We start from the raw sequence: 17,004 nt of genomic DNA, 5'->3' as shown, positions 1-17,004 counted from the left end.
GTTTCTAATTTTCTTTTTGTAGTCTTATCTCTTGTCAAGAACTCACATTCAAATAAAAAAAAGTGACTAAAAGTACGCCTTCAATCTATCTTCGGTGTGTTGCAGCCATTGCAATATTTTTGTTTCACACGATCGGGGCCAGTGTATAGTGTGGTGTGTGTGTGTGTGTGTGTGTGTGTGTGTGTGTGTGTGTGTGTGTGTGTGTGTGTGTGTGTGTGGCGCGCGTGCGTGTAAGATGTTCATACTAAATTTGACTCAATGCAAGTTTTGTGAATCTAATTTCGTTGTTTTTTTGCTTTTTTTGATGGACAGCAGGAGGAGATGAAGGAGGAGGCGGAGGAGGAGGAGGAGGAGGAGGAGGAGGAGGACTTACAGTACACGAGATTGGCCATGTACGGAATAAAAAATATGTCAGTGGCTCGTAGAACTCCCATCTGACGCACTTTGTACTTCCTTGTCTATCTTGACATTAACCCTTTCGTTGCCAGGGGGTATGCGTTCCTACTGTCAGCACTGATTTTCAGCTGAGCTCGTTTCAGAGGACAGCAGCCTAATGTCTCAGTGTTAATGACACTAATATAGTGTAAAGCGCATAGAGCCTGCTGTTGAGCGGGGATATGCGCTATGCAAATGCTATCTATTATTATTATTATTATTAATGGTCGCGCAGTCTAGATCTAGGTCTAGCGCACTCGTGATATATTTCAGACACTGGATCTTCAGTCGTCACTTTTCTTATTCCCCATTTCCTCCTATCTTATTACTCATAATTTCGAATAATCTACAAATGTAAGTCAAAATATGAATCTATTTGAATTTTAAAAGTCATTTCGATGTGTTCTTTTTTTGAGAGCACGCGGCCGCCCCCAAGCCCAGATCTGTGTTTATTGATCAGTAAAGTAATTCTAGCAAATTTGGTACGTATACGCGCATCTTTCATTCCCAAATACAAATCTATGCTGGGCTTGAGGCTAAAACTCCGTACAAAAGAATTACAGCTAGGCCATTAGCATGACGTACATGTAACGTCATATAGGCATCCAGGAGCGGCACATTTTGCCAACTTCCGTGACGTACATGGTACGGCACAACGCTAAAAATTACACATTTTCATGACGTACCAGTACGTCATAAGGCAACGAAGGGGTTAAAATATGGCACTGTCTCTACTTTGTGAATTGCCAGTCATGCGAGGGTTTAGCCAGTCGCGCGTGGCTGAACGTCGCCATGCACACGCTTAAGGAGACAGTTTTGTCGCTTTTGTTGCATGTGACTGAAAATTTTTGGGGCGATGTGGTCACGCATAAGGATACACACCTCGCGACTTATCACTAGTGACTGTCGCGCACGACTAAATGTCGCGTTGCGCATAAGGAGACATAGGCTAAGCAGGAAAAACAGTCACATGAGTTTTAGTCAGTTGTACTGCAGGTTGAAGAACCAGCAGTCGGCTACCCCTGAGATCTAGCAGGGGAATGCAAAGAATAAGGAGACTCCATTTTATTAGAAAGGTTGGAAAAGACATTTGGAATAGCTGGTACTGTTCTTGAGTGGTTCAAGTCATACTATCTGGGCATTAAGTCTATTCTTGTGAATGGGAAAAAAGTCAGCTATACGTACAGCATTGCGGGGTACCTCAGAGTTCTGTGTTAGGACTGCTTTGTAATGTTCCATCATAAGAAGTGACAATAGTTCCTATCCCATGTATCTATACAACACCTTGTAGCTACGGTTATTGTCTTTTTGTGAATGTGTTCTTAGTCAGATTTCGAGTTGTGTTTGAAAGAATTGCTGAACATTGAATGGGCCAGTACGCATGAAACGTTGATTTAATTCTTATTTAATTGTGAAGCACCTGGAGCCACCAGGGGGGGCAATGGGTGCTATAGAAGTGATATTTATGATGATGATAATGATGATTATTATTATTATTTTTATGATTAGCCTATTATTATGTGAAGTGCTTCTCCTGGTAGCCATAATTTGTTTTCATTCCCAATGTCCAGGATTTTATGTGGATGCAGCCCAAACAGAGTCTGTTAGAAGTTACAGTGAGGAGAAGATGGCAGAAGTGATGAGAGCAGACATACTGGAGGGAACCGAGGGCATCAGGTGTGGCATTATTGGAGAGATCGGAACAGCTTGGCCTATCTCAGGTGAGTGCGTCTCTCTTGTTATTGGTCCAGGATGGGTGCTTGAAGATGAACTGAAAAAAAGATTGATGTTTATTAAAACTACTGTGGGAAGACTATGGCATGTTTTCATCAGCTGCTGCAACATAGTTAAATAAATAGCTTTACTCCTCTGCCCCGTAAGCCTTTTTTGACTCCTCTTTCTATCTTCTTGTCTGTCTCTGAAATGTGACGACCCTTGGTTCGAGTCCCGGGGGGGAAGTTGGGGGGGGGGGTTGTTGAATTTAGATTGTTTAGGTTTTTTTTGGAATTTCTTCATGCCCTTGGTTGTGTCCTGTTGAAAATGAATGTTAAATTTGAGGTTCCTTACCTCTTTACAATCTTTGCAATGTCTACAAAAAGGGAGGGCATTAAACCTGTACCAAAACACGACTGAGCTTGTACTTTTTTGTTCTTGTTTTGAAAGTATGACTATGATAAATGCTCTCTTTCAAAGCGTCTTGAAATTGAAATTTGCATTGTAAGTTAGTAAACCAGTATTAAAAAGTTATAGATCTGAGCGAACTGATGCGTTTTGTGTTTTTTCTACTGGCAGGATTGAACTCATCATATCTTGTTAGCATTTCTCTTTATTTTATTCAAAAAGTGTTACAGAATTTAAGAAGTAAATAAAATGCTTAGGGTTTTGTCTTAGAATTGGACTTGAGAAGAGATAAAATTATTAGAATGGATGCTTGCTGTTTGCTAATGGAAAACTGTACCCTCAACTACCAACAGACTTTGAGAGGCGCTCACTACGCAGCGGTGCTATTGTTCAACAAGAGCTTGGTTGCCCTGTCATCATCCACCCTGGCCGCGATCCCTGTGCTCCTACAGAAGCGATGCGTTATATTCTAGAGGTCGGTGGCAAGGCTGAGCACACTGTTATGTCCCACTTAGACCGTAAGTTGGCATATGTGTCATGACGTGGTGAAATCAGGTTCTTGTCAATTTTTGGGCAATTGGAGTTATTAGTATTGTCTTAAAGCCTGTTCGTTTGCCATGTTTTTTGGGAAAAAAATATCAATTGATCTTGAATAGAAGTCAAGATATTTGCGATTGAAGGAGGTTGGGGTCATCTGGTTTCAGGGGTAAAATTAACAAGAAAATGGGTGACTTCTATTGCTTAATTAATTAGAGTCCTGTCATGGATACTAAACATTTACATTTTTTTTGGTGCTTATAACTCTTGTCCTGTGTCTGTGCTGAGATGAAAATCTTATCAAGAAACTATTACGCCGGACTTTCCCGGTGGGCCGCTGGGGTCACTCAGCGTGTTCTGTTGGTTTACAGCGAGCGGCACTGGAAACGTGTTTGTTTTCACCGTGAATACCGTTGGAGTGTGTTAATCGATGATGAAAATAGCGCTCTATCTTTTATAGCTTTCTATTTATAAAGTGTTAAGAATACATGAATAACCCCCTCTCATAAGCTGATTTGACACTACGAGTAATTATGCCCATTCGAATAACCTTGTTAGACCCTGTTTTGTTACGAATGATCTGGGGTTTGAAAGGGAGTAATGTAGGTCAATTTCCGAATGTTTTTTTTTCAAATTGTTCTTTTTACCAGTACAAACTATCAAATAATTTTATTTTTATCAGGTAATATCATTTTATATAAAATCAAGCTCATTTGAAAGATTTTGTATAGAAATATGGAAGTCTTGTTTCCTGGCTATCCTTTCGAGCACCTCACAGCTAAGTGGGTACATTTTTTCTAATTTCATTGGACGAACATCTAGAGTTACCAACTTGGTGTGTTTTGAATGAAACTTATGCCTCGGTCACGCACCAACGCAGGCGGTTCTTGAAGTAGGCCACAAATGCACATAAACTTAAGCAGACTGATGCACCCACATATGAGCTGCGGGAATACGGGACCCGTTCATCACACAGATGATGCTCGGCGCACATGTGCTGAGCCAGGGCTGGACTGACTTGGGACTGGACGGAAGGCGAGGTGCCAGAATAGGCTTTTCGGGGAACATAAACCCGGCTCCTGCTGGACCAGGGTTAATCAAAAGTTTTTAATAAAATCCACAGAAAACTGTGTTTTTTAAATGGATATAAGAGGTGTTGAGCCAAAGACAAGAAAATTCGAAAAAAATTGCCCAATGGTCAGAAAATTGCCAGTTTATTTGATTTCATTATTTTGACGAGCACCTGATTTAACCACAATGCCTGACATATATAATTACTGCTAATAATAGTGATAACAAAAATTGATTGCACATGTTGTCCCACTTAAAGGGTAAATGAGTAATGTATACTTGTTTAGTTGCTGAAGATAGTACATTGCATTATAGCGTATGCATCCGTGTTCAAAAGTAGGCTCTGCTTTACAATTTAATATTACCATGGCAGACCCTATAATAATAATGTTCCGAAACAATCTCAGTTACCTGGAAGGCATTCAGTCTAAGCTGTCATTGTACATGCGCTCAAATGTTATAAAAGTCTTTCTATTGCCTTATCCGGGTACCCATTCTCACCTGAGTGAAGTGACGAAAACTTGTGTAAAACTAAAATGTCTTACTCAAGGACACTGTACAGGGCCCAGACAAGGATTGGAACCTGTGCTCTTGCGCTACCAGTTCTGCTGTCTAGTCAATGTACTTCACATTCTGTGTACTGTATTTGTTTTAGGAATGTTGAAATGAGACTTATGTTGATGAGAATAAAGCAAGTAGTTGTTTACTTTTACTTTACGATATTTTGGTTTGTTTTTGTGCCGAACGTGTTTGTTTCATGTTGCAGTAAGACAAGTTATATATGTTGTTGTTGTTGTTGTTATCGATCCAGCAACTGCTGGGCTCTCGCCCTTCTGTCCAATGCCATGTAGTGATAAGTGCAGGTCTGCTGCAGTTGCTGTAATGTTCCATAGAGTGTGTTGTCTATGTTAGGTCTCGGAGGGAGAAGGATAGCTCTGATTGTCATTTAGAGCTGTGCAGTGGAACAGGTGATGCTCCACAGTCTCATATGCATAGTCACACAAGGGACACATTGGGGGAAGTTCCGGGTTTATTCTGTTCAGGTGGAACAAGTTATATATAAAAAGACTTGTTATTGTTTTGATAAAATCAGTGATCATTATCTCTCTGTATGAAAAGTCAGTTCTTGTAAGAGAAGGTGGCCTTGGTTGTACAGGGTACAGCACCTGTTCCTGACAATAATTACAATAACTTTCATGAGTCAATTTGTCCTGTTCATGTCAGTTTTGTTTTTAGATCATATTATTATATTTGATTTGTCAGTGACATTTTCAGTTTTTCTTTCATTTTGTTCTAAAGTTTCAGCTTGTCAGTATAGATATGCAAGCAGAATGTTATTGAAGATCAGTATCCAATGCCCCATTCTGATTTTCTTACCTGTAGATGTCATGAACATAGACCATGATATTCAGTCTGAAAGTAGCACTGTTTTTTGTATCTTCTACAAAGGAACATTACTGGATAAAGAAACGCTCATGGAGTTTGCCAAGCTTGGAACCTACCTGGAGTATGACCTGTTTGGTATAGAAACCTCTCATTATCAGCTTCTCGAATCTATCGACATGCCCAGTGATGCACAGAGGGTCAAGGTCATAAAAGATTTGGTTGATGAAGGACTGGAGGATCGAGTTCTCATTGCTCATGATATTCATACAAAGCACAGACTTGTGAGTATAGTGACATCTTGATAGAAAATAGTTGTAGTAGTACTGGTACTGCTATTGATAGTCTACAGTGTGTATTTTTCAGGAGAAATAAAAAAAAAAGTCAAACGTGCGTTAACAACCACCTGTTCAAGACAATCACCTGTACAAATGATATATGAAAGGAAAAACCAGCAATGTCAGGTTTTTGCAGTTTCGAGATAATGGAAAAACAAACTTTCAAGACTTATGTCTTTTTCTGCTACAATGGCCTCTCCTCTGTTTACATTTACTTCAAGTATTTGTGTTGAAAATGAGAAATTTTCACAATCCTCGTGTTGTGGTCGTTTCGGTGAGAGCAAAATAGAAAAATTATGTATGGTAGCAAACTGACAGAGCTGGTTTTTTCCTTGTAAACTGTTTGCAAGGTCTCCATCTTCTAGATAGTCAATAAATTAAGAGTTTCTTTACTCATTTGTGAATACAAGCAAAACTAAAAGATTCAAATAAGAAAATTGAAAACCACTTTGTAATATTTTTACTATGTTTATTTTAATTTTATTTAATATTCATTTTTGGATGATGATTCTCAGTCATCAGACTCTTGTGTGGCCCTTTTTCCTCCTGCATGTGGCAATTTGGAGAAAAGTTGTCGGACCAGAACACCTTTAAGACCTTCATGTCTGCATGTTTGGCAGCTTTGATGGTCAGCAGGCTCTTATAGAGAGGTTTCAGGGGCTGGAGTCTTGCAGCGCGCTTCTTTTCCACTGGCTTTATAATGATTGCAGTGTGAAACGGACCATTCCAGCTCTCTCTATACTGCATTAGCTGTGGATGGGCCTTTGAGAGGAAGATTTCAAGCCGAGGTCGAGTGGGTATATGGCAGTAGACACGGTAGTGCTGTTTAAGGTTTTCTGACACATTCTGGAATACGGCTAAGTGTCATCCCCACTATCTGGAGCAGCAAGGGTTTCCAAAGGGCTGTCTCGAATTGCTCCACCCAACTGGCTGGCGTACCTACAGTGATCTTCTCATTCACAACTGCCATGTCACTGTTGCATTCCATGTTGCTGTGGCCTCTCACCGGAAATGAGATTTTCACTTGTTCGTACTTTTTCTGGTGGACAACAACATGACAGAGAAACCGGGTCACTGTCTAGTTCTTGTTCTGGCTTGCGCACCATTTACATTGCTAGCAGATTGTGAATAAAGTAATGTAGTATTATATAGCAACATGCTGGCCACATCGTCTCCACCCTCTTCGCCGACTGTCTGGTAACAGTACAGGTATACTGTTTCATCACTTAGTAGAGAGTAGATTTCAAAGGAGAAGAAAGATAGCTGCCAACGACTACAAATTGTTTGCCGAAATGTTTAGGCAGCCCAAGTTCTTTGAAAAATCAAAGGTTAGCGTAACATGGGTGCCGATGAATGATTTTCCAGCTTCCCAGCTCATTTAAGAACAGTGTCGGGGTTCGAGCCTCAGCTCAGTCCGATGTTGTGTCCTTGGGAAAGGCACTTTCCATGAATTTCCTATTTGGCTCGGTCCTTTCAAGGATGGATTTACACTCGGACGTCCCACCTCTTCAATAACCTAATAGTGTTGACAGGGGCGTTAAACCTATACCATTTCACTATTTTTAACTGAAATATGATCACTGATTGGTCACAGAGGGACACAACAAAAAACAAAAGAAAGTGTGCTTGACATCGCTGGCTTTTCCGTTGTGAAGATCCTGACAGTGACATCGCTGGTTCCTCTATTGTAGGCTATATTTTCAAACTCTCACAGAGACTGGCAGCGCTGATTTTTCCGTAACCTATGTGACTTTAGTGGACTAATGCAGATCCAGGCAGGAATAATGCTGGGACAATAACCCAGAAAATAAAAAAAACTGACATCGCTGGTTTTCCCCTTGTGTGTGTGTGTGTGTGTGTGTGTGTGTATATGTGTGTGTGTGTGTGTGTGTGTGTATGTTTGTGTGTGTGTGTGTGTGTGTGTGTGTGTGTGTGTGGAATCAGGTGCTCTGTAATTTTTGAACATGTGGAGTTAATGGTATCACTTTACAGCTTGTTCAATTGTCTTGCTTTTGGTGAAAAAAATACTCATCTTATATCTATCATGAGTAGAAGTCGAGATATTTGCGATTGATGGAGGTGGGGGTAGCCTGGTTTAAGAGGTAAAATTAAAGAGAAATTGGCCTCCAAAGTGTGGCGACTTCCAAAGCTTTAGAGTCCTTAGAAACTGCAAATTTACATTTTTGTATCTTAAATCAACATTTTTTTGTGAAATCCACTCAGAAATGTGTTTTTAAATTGACCTTAACAGGTGTTGAGTCAAAAATCAAAAATTCGATAAAAATTGCCGAACGGACAGAAAAATGCCTATTTTTCTATGATTTCATTATTTTGAAGAGCGCCTGATTTCACCACGATGCCTCACACACACACACACACATATATATATATATATATATATATATATATATATAATATATGTCACTGTCCAAGAGGACCACCCGTCTAAAATGGCCACTTTTCTCCTTGACATTGGGAGGTCATCTTGGACAGGTTTGACTGCATACGTCGCAATTATTTCCCACCTTTTGCATATACTTAATTTCAACAAGTATTGAAGTTAGGCTTACTGGAACAGGAAGAATTCATTAGGCCTATCTTGTTCCAGAACAAGGATGATTGACAAGTGACCTCGATTGTGCTTTTCTATGCTGTTGTTTTTTTTGTTTTGAAATATAAATAAATATATTGTATGCTTGGTTACTTCTTGTCAAATTTATAATAAATGTAAGTACATACCTACTTTCTGTGTGCTTCCTAATTAATTTTCCTCTAAAATTTCTGGGAAGAACGATTCCTTTTTGTTCTTGTGCTGTTTTATCATCTTGTTTTTTTTTCTTTTGCCATGTACAATTATAACCATTATTTTGTCACAGTACGTTGGTGTGCTCAAATGATCAAAGAAACAATTTTCTTCTTTTTCCTTAGATGAAGTATGGCGGCCACGGCTACTCCCATGTATTGATCAACATTGTACCCAAAATGCTGAATAGAGGGATAACCCAAGCGCAAATTGACAAATTTCTCATCGCGAACCCCAGGAGGTGGCTACAATTCACAAAATAAGTGCAGTTTCCTTTATTGTTTTTATGTTCAATGCATGTACAATTGAACCTGCAGCTACTCAAGATCACAGAGAAAAGTGACCGTTATAGACAGATGGACGCTATGGCAGGGCCTCAGGTATGGTCACCTACTGGAGTAGACAAAATCAACACGTCTTTTAACTCACTGAGCACCACGCCCCGATTTGCCTCCAAACCCCAGGGAACCACTCATTTCCCCTTTTTGAAAATTCATTAAAAATTTTAATTGAAGGCTATTTCTTTGAAATTTTCTGTGCTATTTAATAAGATATGGGTACAACAGACACAATAAACCCATTTTATGAAGAATGAATGACAAAAAAATGTATGGGACAGAAAGTTGGGACAAATTTGCCCCAGAAAAAACTTTTTGCAAAAAAAAAAAGGAAATGATGTGACAAAGCAGAAATCTAAAATAAACTTACTCAAAATGTTTTTGGCAGTGTGTGTTTGTGTGTAGGAGAATGAAGCATGATTGTGAACAGTGAAGTAGCATAAAAATGTAAGTGATAATTGATTTTGAAAAATTAAAAAAATATATATCTAGATAAAAATCGTCTGTGACAAACTGAGAAACATTTTCATTGTCAGTGCTGCTAGTGCTAGGACTAGATCTTTCATTAGATGTTCCAGGTCTGGGTACATATATCTTCTTCACTTTGAGGGCTGACTTGAACTAGTACTAGTACTGGGGCTAGATCTATAATCGTCCCCAGCCGGACAAGGCTACGTACTCCCTGATGTGTCAGATTCACGATTGAGAGACGATGTTGGTCTAGACCTAGATAGATCATCACTGCTAGGGGAATTCACATGTTGATTTATGAAGTTATCTATCTGATACTTCACTGTCACTTAAATCTTCGCGAAAATTATCAAGAGTTTCAATAAACTTCGACACACATCGCCGTGCCATGCTTTGACAAAAAACTGCGCGGAAGTTCCTTACTTTCAGCTGTTCAGTTCGTTGGACAAATAACCCGTTTATACACACTAAAAGTGGTGAATATACACAAACAACAAAGAACTAGCTTGTCGATATCATGTTTAAACAACTGGGGCTATTTGCAAGCATTTTTAAACTGCTGGGTTTACTTTATAGTCAATTACAGTTGAACCTGCATACGCTGCGGTCACGGTATTTTACCGGACCACATATGGTGCGAGAGTGGTGCTCAGTGAGTTAGAATCTCAATTCTTTATTTTATCTTTCCGTTCTGTTTTAATCAAAATATTATCTATTACAAGAGCTTGTTTGCATTGATTGAACGTACGCACTTTGTCTGAAGATCAGGTTGTGGGAAAATTTTTGTAGCAAGTGACTGCTATGAGCAGGTTTTGATGCTCACTTGTCATGAAATTGACTGACTGTGGCTATGTTGGATAACGATTGCTATGGAAAGGTTCAAAATATAGGAAAGAATGCGAGGCTGCCATGGAACTGGCCATTTGTACAGGTGATTTTTATGGCAGGTTCATCAGTAATTATGGGTTAACATGGAGTTATTTTAATTTGTAACCAGATCCTGGAGCCCTATCTGCCTCCATTTTACTACAGTCAAACCTCATATGGCATCCACCCAGCTGTAGAGAGAGGGAGCTGGAAGAGAAAGAGAGAGAGAAGGCTCTTAGCTTTAATGTTAGGTGCATGTATCATGTACACTTGAATCATTAACAAAAAGACACTTTTCAAACACAGATCCATACTGTAAAATCATGTCCGTTGAGGTTGGGCAGTCACGGCTATTTAACAGAGAAATCTCATTAAATAGTCAGTCCCACTATAGGGCCAACTTCATGCTCATCCCAAAGTGATGGTATAACGAGGTTTGACTGTAATTTGAAGAGAAAATGCCGAGTTTATGGTCTAGCAATGATGCAGGATTTTTTATTCCATGAACACCAACTTAATTTTGTGGGTATTTTTAAATAAAAAGGTTATTATAATCACTTTGTTCTTGCATTTGCATAAACAAGGATAATGTGCAGCTTTCTGAAATTTCTTTGGAGATCAAGAGAGAAGTAGAGTAGAGCAGAACTCTTGAGGCTGATAATGTTAGATATTAAAATCAGAAAATGGCAATACATATTTTCTTTATTTATGGATACTCATTACACAGAGTACATTACACAGTGTGCCTGTCAGTATTAAAACATTCCTTCTTTTACTCCTTACATATTACAATAATCAGGTGTGAGTTACCACTGGTTTTTTTGCTCTTTATTTTTTACTATTGTTCTGTTGTATCTGTTAATCTATCCTTTTTTTCTTTATGAGGTCTTTTTCACACCAATATATATGCAACACTTAAAAAAAGATGTATGTATTTTAAAAACGAAACGCTCAAATTAGGCGCGCTCATTACTGTTGTCATGCAGATGTGATTATGATTTGATAATGCGCCGATATTTCTCAGGGAATTCCAAAGCCTTGGTGAGTTCACATGATGAAAATTTTCATTAAGTTTGCCGGTTGGGTTTTGAAAATTTGCATGAGGGGCACAAACTCTTTGCAGAAAAGATAAATTAAGTTGTATCATACATGGACGCGATCACCTTTATTTTAAACCAAATGCATTGCAAATTTTATTTTCAGAATTCGATTTTCTGATTCATGTGCATGCCAGTAAGCAATGTCCTTGTTTTGATGTGAATTACCCGTTAGTCTTTGTTAATATAAGACTTCTCATGTGAACCTCTACAAAGCTTTACAGTACCACTTCTGATATTTTATGTTCAGAGTGAAGGCTGTGGATTCTACGCAATCATCAAAGGAATGATCTCATTGATTTGAAATGTCATCCTTGAATCATAGTCTAGATATGCTGTCGATTGTGTCTTCAGAAGCAAGGCTGCGGTTTTTACACACTTGTCAAAGGAATGATCTCATTAATTTGAAATGTGCCCCTTGAATTTGAATCTTATAGTTTAGTTTATATATGATTCAATGTTGGTAGTCAAGTGGGAAGAGCCCTGATCTAGACCTGACATATTGTACTTGGACGAAACACTATTTCCCAAATTTTCCTCACTTCACCAAGGTGGTAATGGGTTCTTGGCTAAGACTAGCATCTGCGTTTGTTGCCATTTTTTTGTCCAAAAGTTGCCACAAAAAGTGGCAAAAGTTGCCAAAAAAGTTGCCAAAAAAGTCGCCAATAATTTTCAACTCTCTGTGATGACGTATATATATATAACATTGTAGCAATATGTTGATAGAGGTAACAATCTAAAGCACCACAATTTCTTGTGCTCTGTTTTAAGCATCCAAAATATCATTTGTAGTCACCCACAGGGTAAAAAAGTGAAAAATAAAGATTTCACAATAGAATGAAATCAAAATTAGAACTGCACGGATAAATAACCACAAAAATTAACAAATAAGGGCACGTGTCCACCTATTCGAAGATTGGCTGTTTTAACCCTAAACGTGTGTAATTCAAGAAAAAGTAGGCCTACAGGATATTAGGCCTACGTGTAAATTATGGAATCACACACAATTGGGGCATGCCAGTGTCAATATTCGGTTTTGGTTGAGACACGCTCTAACATAACACATTTATATTTTTAAAAGGGAAGGAACAGCATTAAATTAAATGACTTTACGCTGTATAAACACACACAAAAAAAAGAAAAACAAATCATCAGAACAATTTTTAGAAAAATTAACATACCAACAATTAAAACAAATCAAAGAGGGAAAAATAAAAGTCAGACAGCAATATAAATAGTAGTATGTAATGTACTTATATAAATATTCTCCGCATAAAAATAGATACACATGGACATCTTAAAACTTATCGAAATACATGTCTAATATGTTATGAAGTAGCTTTGTTGTTTTGTCTTTTTTGAAAATTGCAAAAATCGCGGCCGCGATTCGCAGACCAAAATATGCCAAAAATCGCAGCCGCGATTTGCAGGGTGCTGCCGTGAAAACGCAGATGCTAGCTAAGACACTGAAAGGTCTCGTATATGGTTGGTGTTTGAGTTTGAGTTCCTGTAAAAGAGCAGTTTGAACTGAATGCTTCCCTGGAAACTGAGAATTTCGGAATATTAAAAGGTCCGTCAGAATAATCATAAATTGTGAAGCGCGCAAAGCCTCTTTTGGGTAAGGATGATGATATGCACAATAAATATATGCAATCTATTACTAATTTTTTATTTGGTTGTTAATGTAGTTAGTCATTTGAAGATTGTGGAATAAAGAATTATATTACAGATGTATTCCTTTGGTCCCAAAGAATTTATTGACAATCAAGATTTTATAACTTGTAGGCTATTATTTGTAATAATAAATATTTGTGTTCTCCTTGATCTTTTGCTTTTATGAAATAGCTAGATTCTAGGAGCAATTTGTTGATATTATTTGAAAGAAAACCATTCAAAGTATTATATGCTGATCGTGTGAGTCATGAGTATCTTGAGTCATTCCCCCCACCCCCCACCAGGGCAGTGCTAGTGCTGCAGACTGAAGTTGTCTTTAGGCCATTCTCAAACTCAAAGGGGGGATATTAACATGTTCTTATGCACAATAGAATTGTAAACAGGCTGATTTAACTATGTCATGCTCATACTGTGCTGAAACAACATAAGGGGAACTGCTGCTTTTTCTTTCCTCATCCTTACTATTACTATCGTCATTTTCCTCTACTTCTTTTGTATGTTTGTCACTCTCTTGTGAACTGCTTTATTCGGGGTGCCTTGATAGTCGAAGCAGACTTTGTGCTCGTTAAGGCTAAAGTTCTCTGTTGACATCCACCCCTTGGCGCTCATATGACCTTATGCAGTTGCAAGCGCCGTAATACTACTAATACCTTACTAAAACTAAACCCGAGTTATTTTACTAAAATTTCATTTTAAAGGTGCTATAGCCTTAGTAGGCTATTTGAGTTGGAGTCTATTGTTTTTCATAATGTAGGCCTACCCATTCTTTTACATGATGTAATCAAAATTGTCTTTTTGATGATTCATTTGCAAATATCCATAGTAGCTTGCATTTGAAAGCTGAGTCGCTATACATTGTGGTTTTGTAGGCCTACTTCTTTTTTTGCTTTTAAGATTTGCAAAATTTAAAAAATAATTTCTATTATTATGTTCATGTAGTTTAGAGTTTTTGTTATTGATCCATATATTATATCTTGGAGAATACACTGTGGCCATTTAAATCGCTTTATGATAACTTATATAAGGTGGATACTAAAGATTTTAATTTTTAAAGAAAAATAAACTCTTTATGAAATACTTTGCTGTTCTGTATTGTCTTGATTTCACAATGTCTGTCATGTAAAAAATTTGGAATGGTCGCAAATGCACTCTGGACAAGATTTTGATGTTTCCTCTTTCATTTTTGCCCTTCTACTCAATGTTTAGCAACTTTTGACTGTTGACCTTTAACTTTACGATTGCATATAGTATCATACAGTGGAACCTGCATAAACAAGAATCTGCAGGACCACCGGATAGCTGGATTTTTGGTTTACAACAGAGGTCGCTCAAATAGAAGAAGAAGGGAAAAAAACAACAGATTCTATTTTCTTTTAAGGCCCGGTTACACGTAACGATAAATTGTACAAAAACTGGACGATCTTGCGATCATACGATAAAATCGTTAGGTGTAATCACAAAATTGTAAAAGAAATTTGGATGTTTGAACGATGGTTTGGAGACTCGGTCGAGAAATCAAGTGCTGCTTGATATTTTCCGTGCGATCACGTTCAGATTTGAGGTAGACGCGCTGTGATATGTCACATAGATTCACTTTGAAATTTGCCGCCGCGCAGAATTAAACTCAGGACTCAAATTTGTAAAAATAATTACCGTACGTAAAAACTGATTTCATTCAGAATCAGTGTCTCAAAATAAGCAAAGCTGCTCTCGATGAACCTGATTTGGTACGTTATTATTTATATTTTAGCAATTTTATTATTTAGTTGATCGTCATTGCGAAGCTGTGCATCAAGGTCACTCGGTAGCGGTGCGTTGCACATCTGCAGTCGAGTCAAAGCTTCCGGTTCTACACTCAACACTGTAGGCCTACAGTATGGCCACCCTTTTCTAAAGACACTGTTCTGCTATATCAAAATGTACAGGGGAAGAGGGGGGGGGGGGCTTCTGTGATCTAGAGGTAGTGTTCGCCTTTCATTCATTAGGTCCAGAGCTCGAAACCTTCACGTAGAGAGCAGGCAAATCGCTGTCATCGCAAAGAGACACTGTGGCTTTATGACGAGGAATCTCCTCAAACGATAGAGAACTGGACGATAGATTGAAACGTGTAAACAGACAACACAGTTCGATAAAATGGGCAGTTCTCTCATACGACAAATCCGATACAGTCTGTGCCGGCTTTAAGCACGCCGGTCTTAAGCATGTTTCGGACTCAAGCATGCTAAACGGCTCTTACCGAATTTTTGCTATATAAATTACACGCCTATAAGCATGGTAACTTCGGCTTCAAGCATGCTTCATTTACAAGACAGTCAATATTTTCATGATGACCCATCGTAGTTCGAACACAGTCTACACCGCAGCAGTGGAGTGTGTTAAGAGAAACACAAAGAACGCAAATGATGGACACACACACTCACACGGGCGGAGAGGAAGGCAGAGAGATGCACACAGCCGTGCGCGCGGACATAGGATCTAGCCTAGGCCTAGGGCAAAGCTACACACGACCCCAAAAAAAAATACAAAGAGAGTCGGGGCCAGGGAGACGAGAAAGGGTGGCTGGCTGCGATTTCACCTTTGACCCTCGCTATCCATTAATCCTGCTTGTGTATCATGCGCGAGGTGGGATGAAGGCGGTGGTATGAGTGGCACAGCGGGCAGTGGTACGCACAGGCAGTGTGTTACAGTAGGCCTAGTGTGCTGTATCGTGACTGGCCGTCTAAATTAAGTTTTCATTTCCCATTTGACCACAAAACAAAAACAAACAAGCGAACAAAAACTACCATGGCCGGTGTCTAAATAACAGCACACTTTTGCGGGACCACTATAGGCCTACTTACAAACAAAGGGAAATAGCACGGGGAATTTTCTACATGAAAATCTCTGGATTATGTCTACTTCGCACTTATTCTTAAGCATGCTTCGGCTTTAATCACGTTTAAGCTTTCTCCCGATGACCGTGCTTAAAGCCGGCATGGACTGTACTATTTATCGTTGCGTGTAACAGTGGCTTCAGTTTTAGTTTACCTCTGTTTTTAGATTAAGTGTGTTTCATTTACGCAGACTCCTGTAATTTTATATTTAAGCTAGAACATTTACCAAGGGCTTTTGAGGTAGCCTATGGGTTTGATGCTCCTTTTACTTTTAGTAGTAAAGAATGGTATGGCAGGACCTCCAGAGTCCAACTTTGACTTCTGTGGAGAGCCCTGAAAGTTCTCAGAATGCCAAGTTCAAGAATATCCTGTTAGGAATTTTATCAAGTGTCATGACGTCATGAGTGCTGGGGTTTACTCTTTTTTTTCTTCAAAACTATACTGAATACATTGTACCCCAATGGGCTCTTTGTTGGGTGTGTCACGATGTGGTTGTGTCAGGCGATGGTCAATTTTTGGACATATGGGGTTATAAGTTAATTGGTATCATCTTTAAGCCTGTTCATTTGCCTTTCTTTTGGTAAAAAAGAATATCCGTCTATTTTGAACAGAAGTCTAAATATTTGCAGTTGAAGTAGATGTAGGTCGGGATCTGCTGGTTTCAGTGAGAAAATGGCCGCCAAATTTTGGTAACTTCCATAGCCTGAGAGTCCTTGGAAACTGAAAATTTACATTTTTTGTGCCTTTAATCAATGCTTTTAAGTAAAATCCTCCCAAAAATGTGTTTTGAAATGGACATGAAGGGTGTTGAGCCAAAAAAAAAAAAAATTTTAAAAATTGCCCATCAACCAAAAAATGTCGATTTCTTTGATTTATTTGGACAAGCGCCTGATTTCACCATGATGCCTCACATAAATGCAACTTTGGTAGTTCTCCTAACTGTACACACCCTAACAATGTTGATAGGGTGACCCACACCCACATTTTTTAAAACAC

The 17,004-nt window shown here is 38.7% G+C and overlaps 1 protein-coding gene across 2 annotated transcripts in view; it reads left to right on the top strand.

The window, feature by feature from the left end:
- LOC101859121 (phosphotriesterase-related protein) overlaps positions 1–9,995 on the top strand; it is a 21,453-nt gene extending 11,458 nt beyond the window's left edge. For both annotated transcript variants that reach the window (XM_005105631.3, XM_035971688.1), the window contains exons 5-8: positions 2,007–2,156; positions 2,910–3,074; positions 5,614–5,831; positions 8,814–9,995. In XM_005105631.3, the coding sequence (XP_005105688.1) occupies positions 2,007–2,156; positions 2,910–3,074; positions 5,614–5,831; positions 8,814–8,951 (671 nt within the window). In that variant the 3' untranslated portion in view covers positions 8,952–9,995. The remainder of the gene's footprint in view (positions 1–2,006; positions 2,157–2,909; positions 3,075–5,613; positions 5,832–8,813) is intronic.
- Positions 9,996–17,004: the final 7,009 nt, after the last annotated feature.

The sequence above is a fragment of the Aplysia californica genome, unplaced genomic scaffold, assembly GCF_000002075.1.
Source record: "Aplysia californica isolate F4 #8 unplaced genomic scaffold, AplCal3.0 scaffold00482, whole genome shotgun sequence".
In the NCBI taxonomy this organism is placed as follows: Eukaryota; Metazoa; Mollusca; class Gastropoda; order Aplysiida; family Aplysiidae; genus Aplysia; species Aplysia californica.
This window is presented reverse-complemented; position numbering and strand designations above follow the sequence as displayed.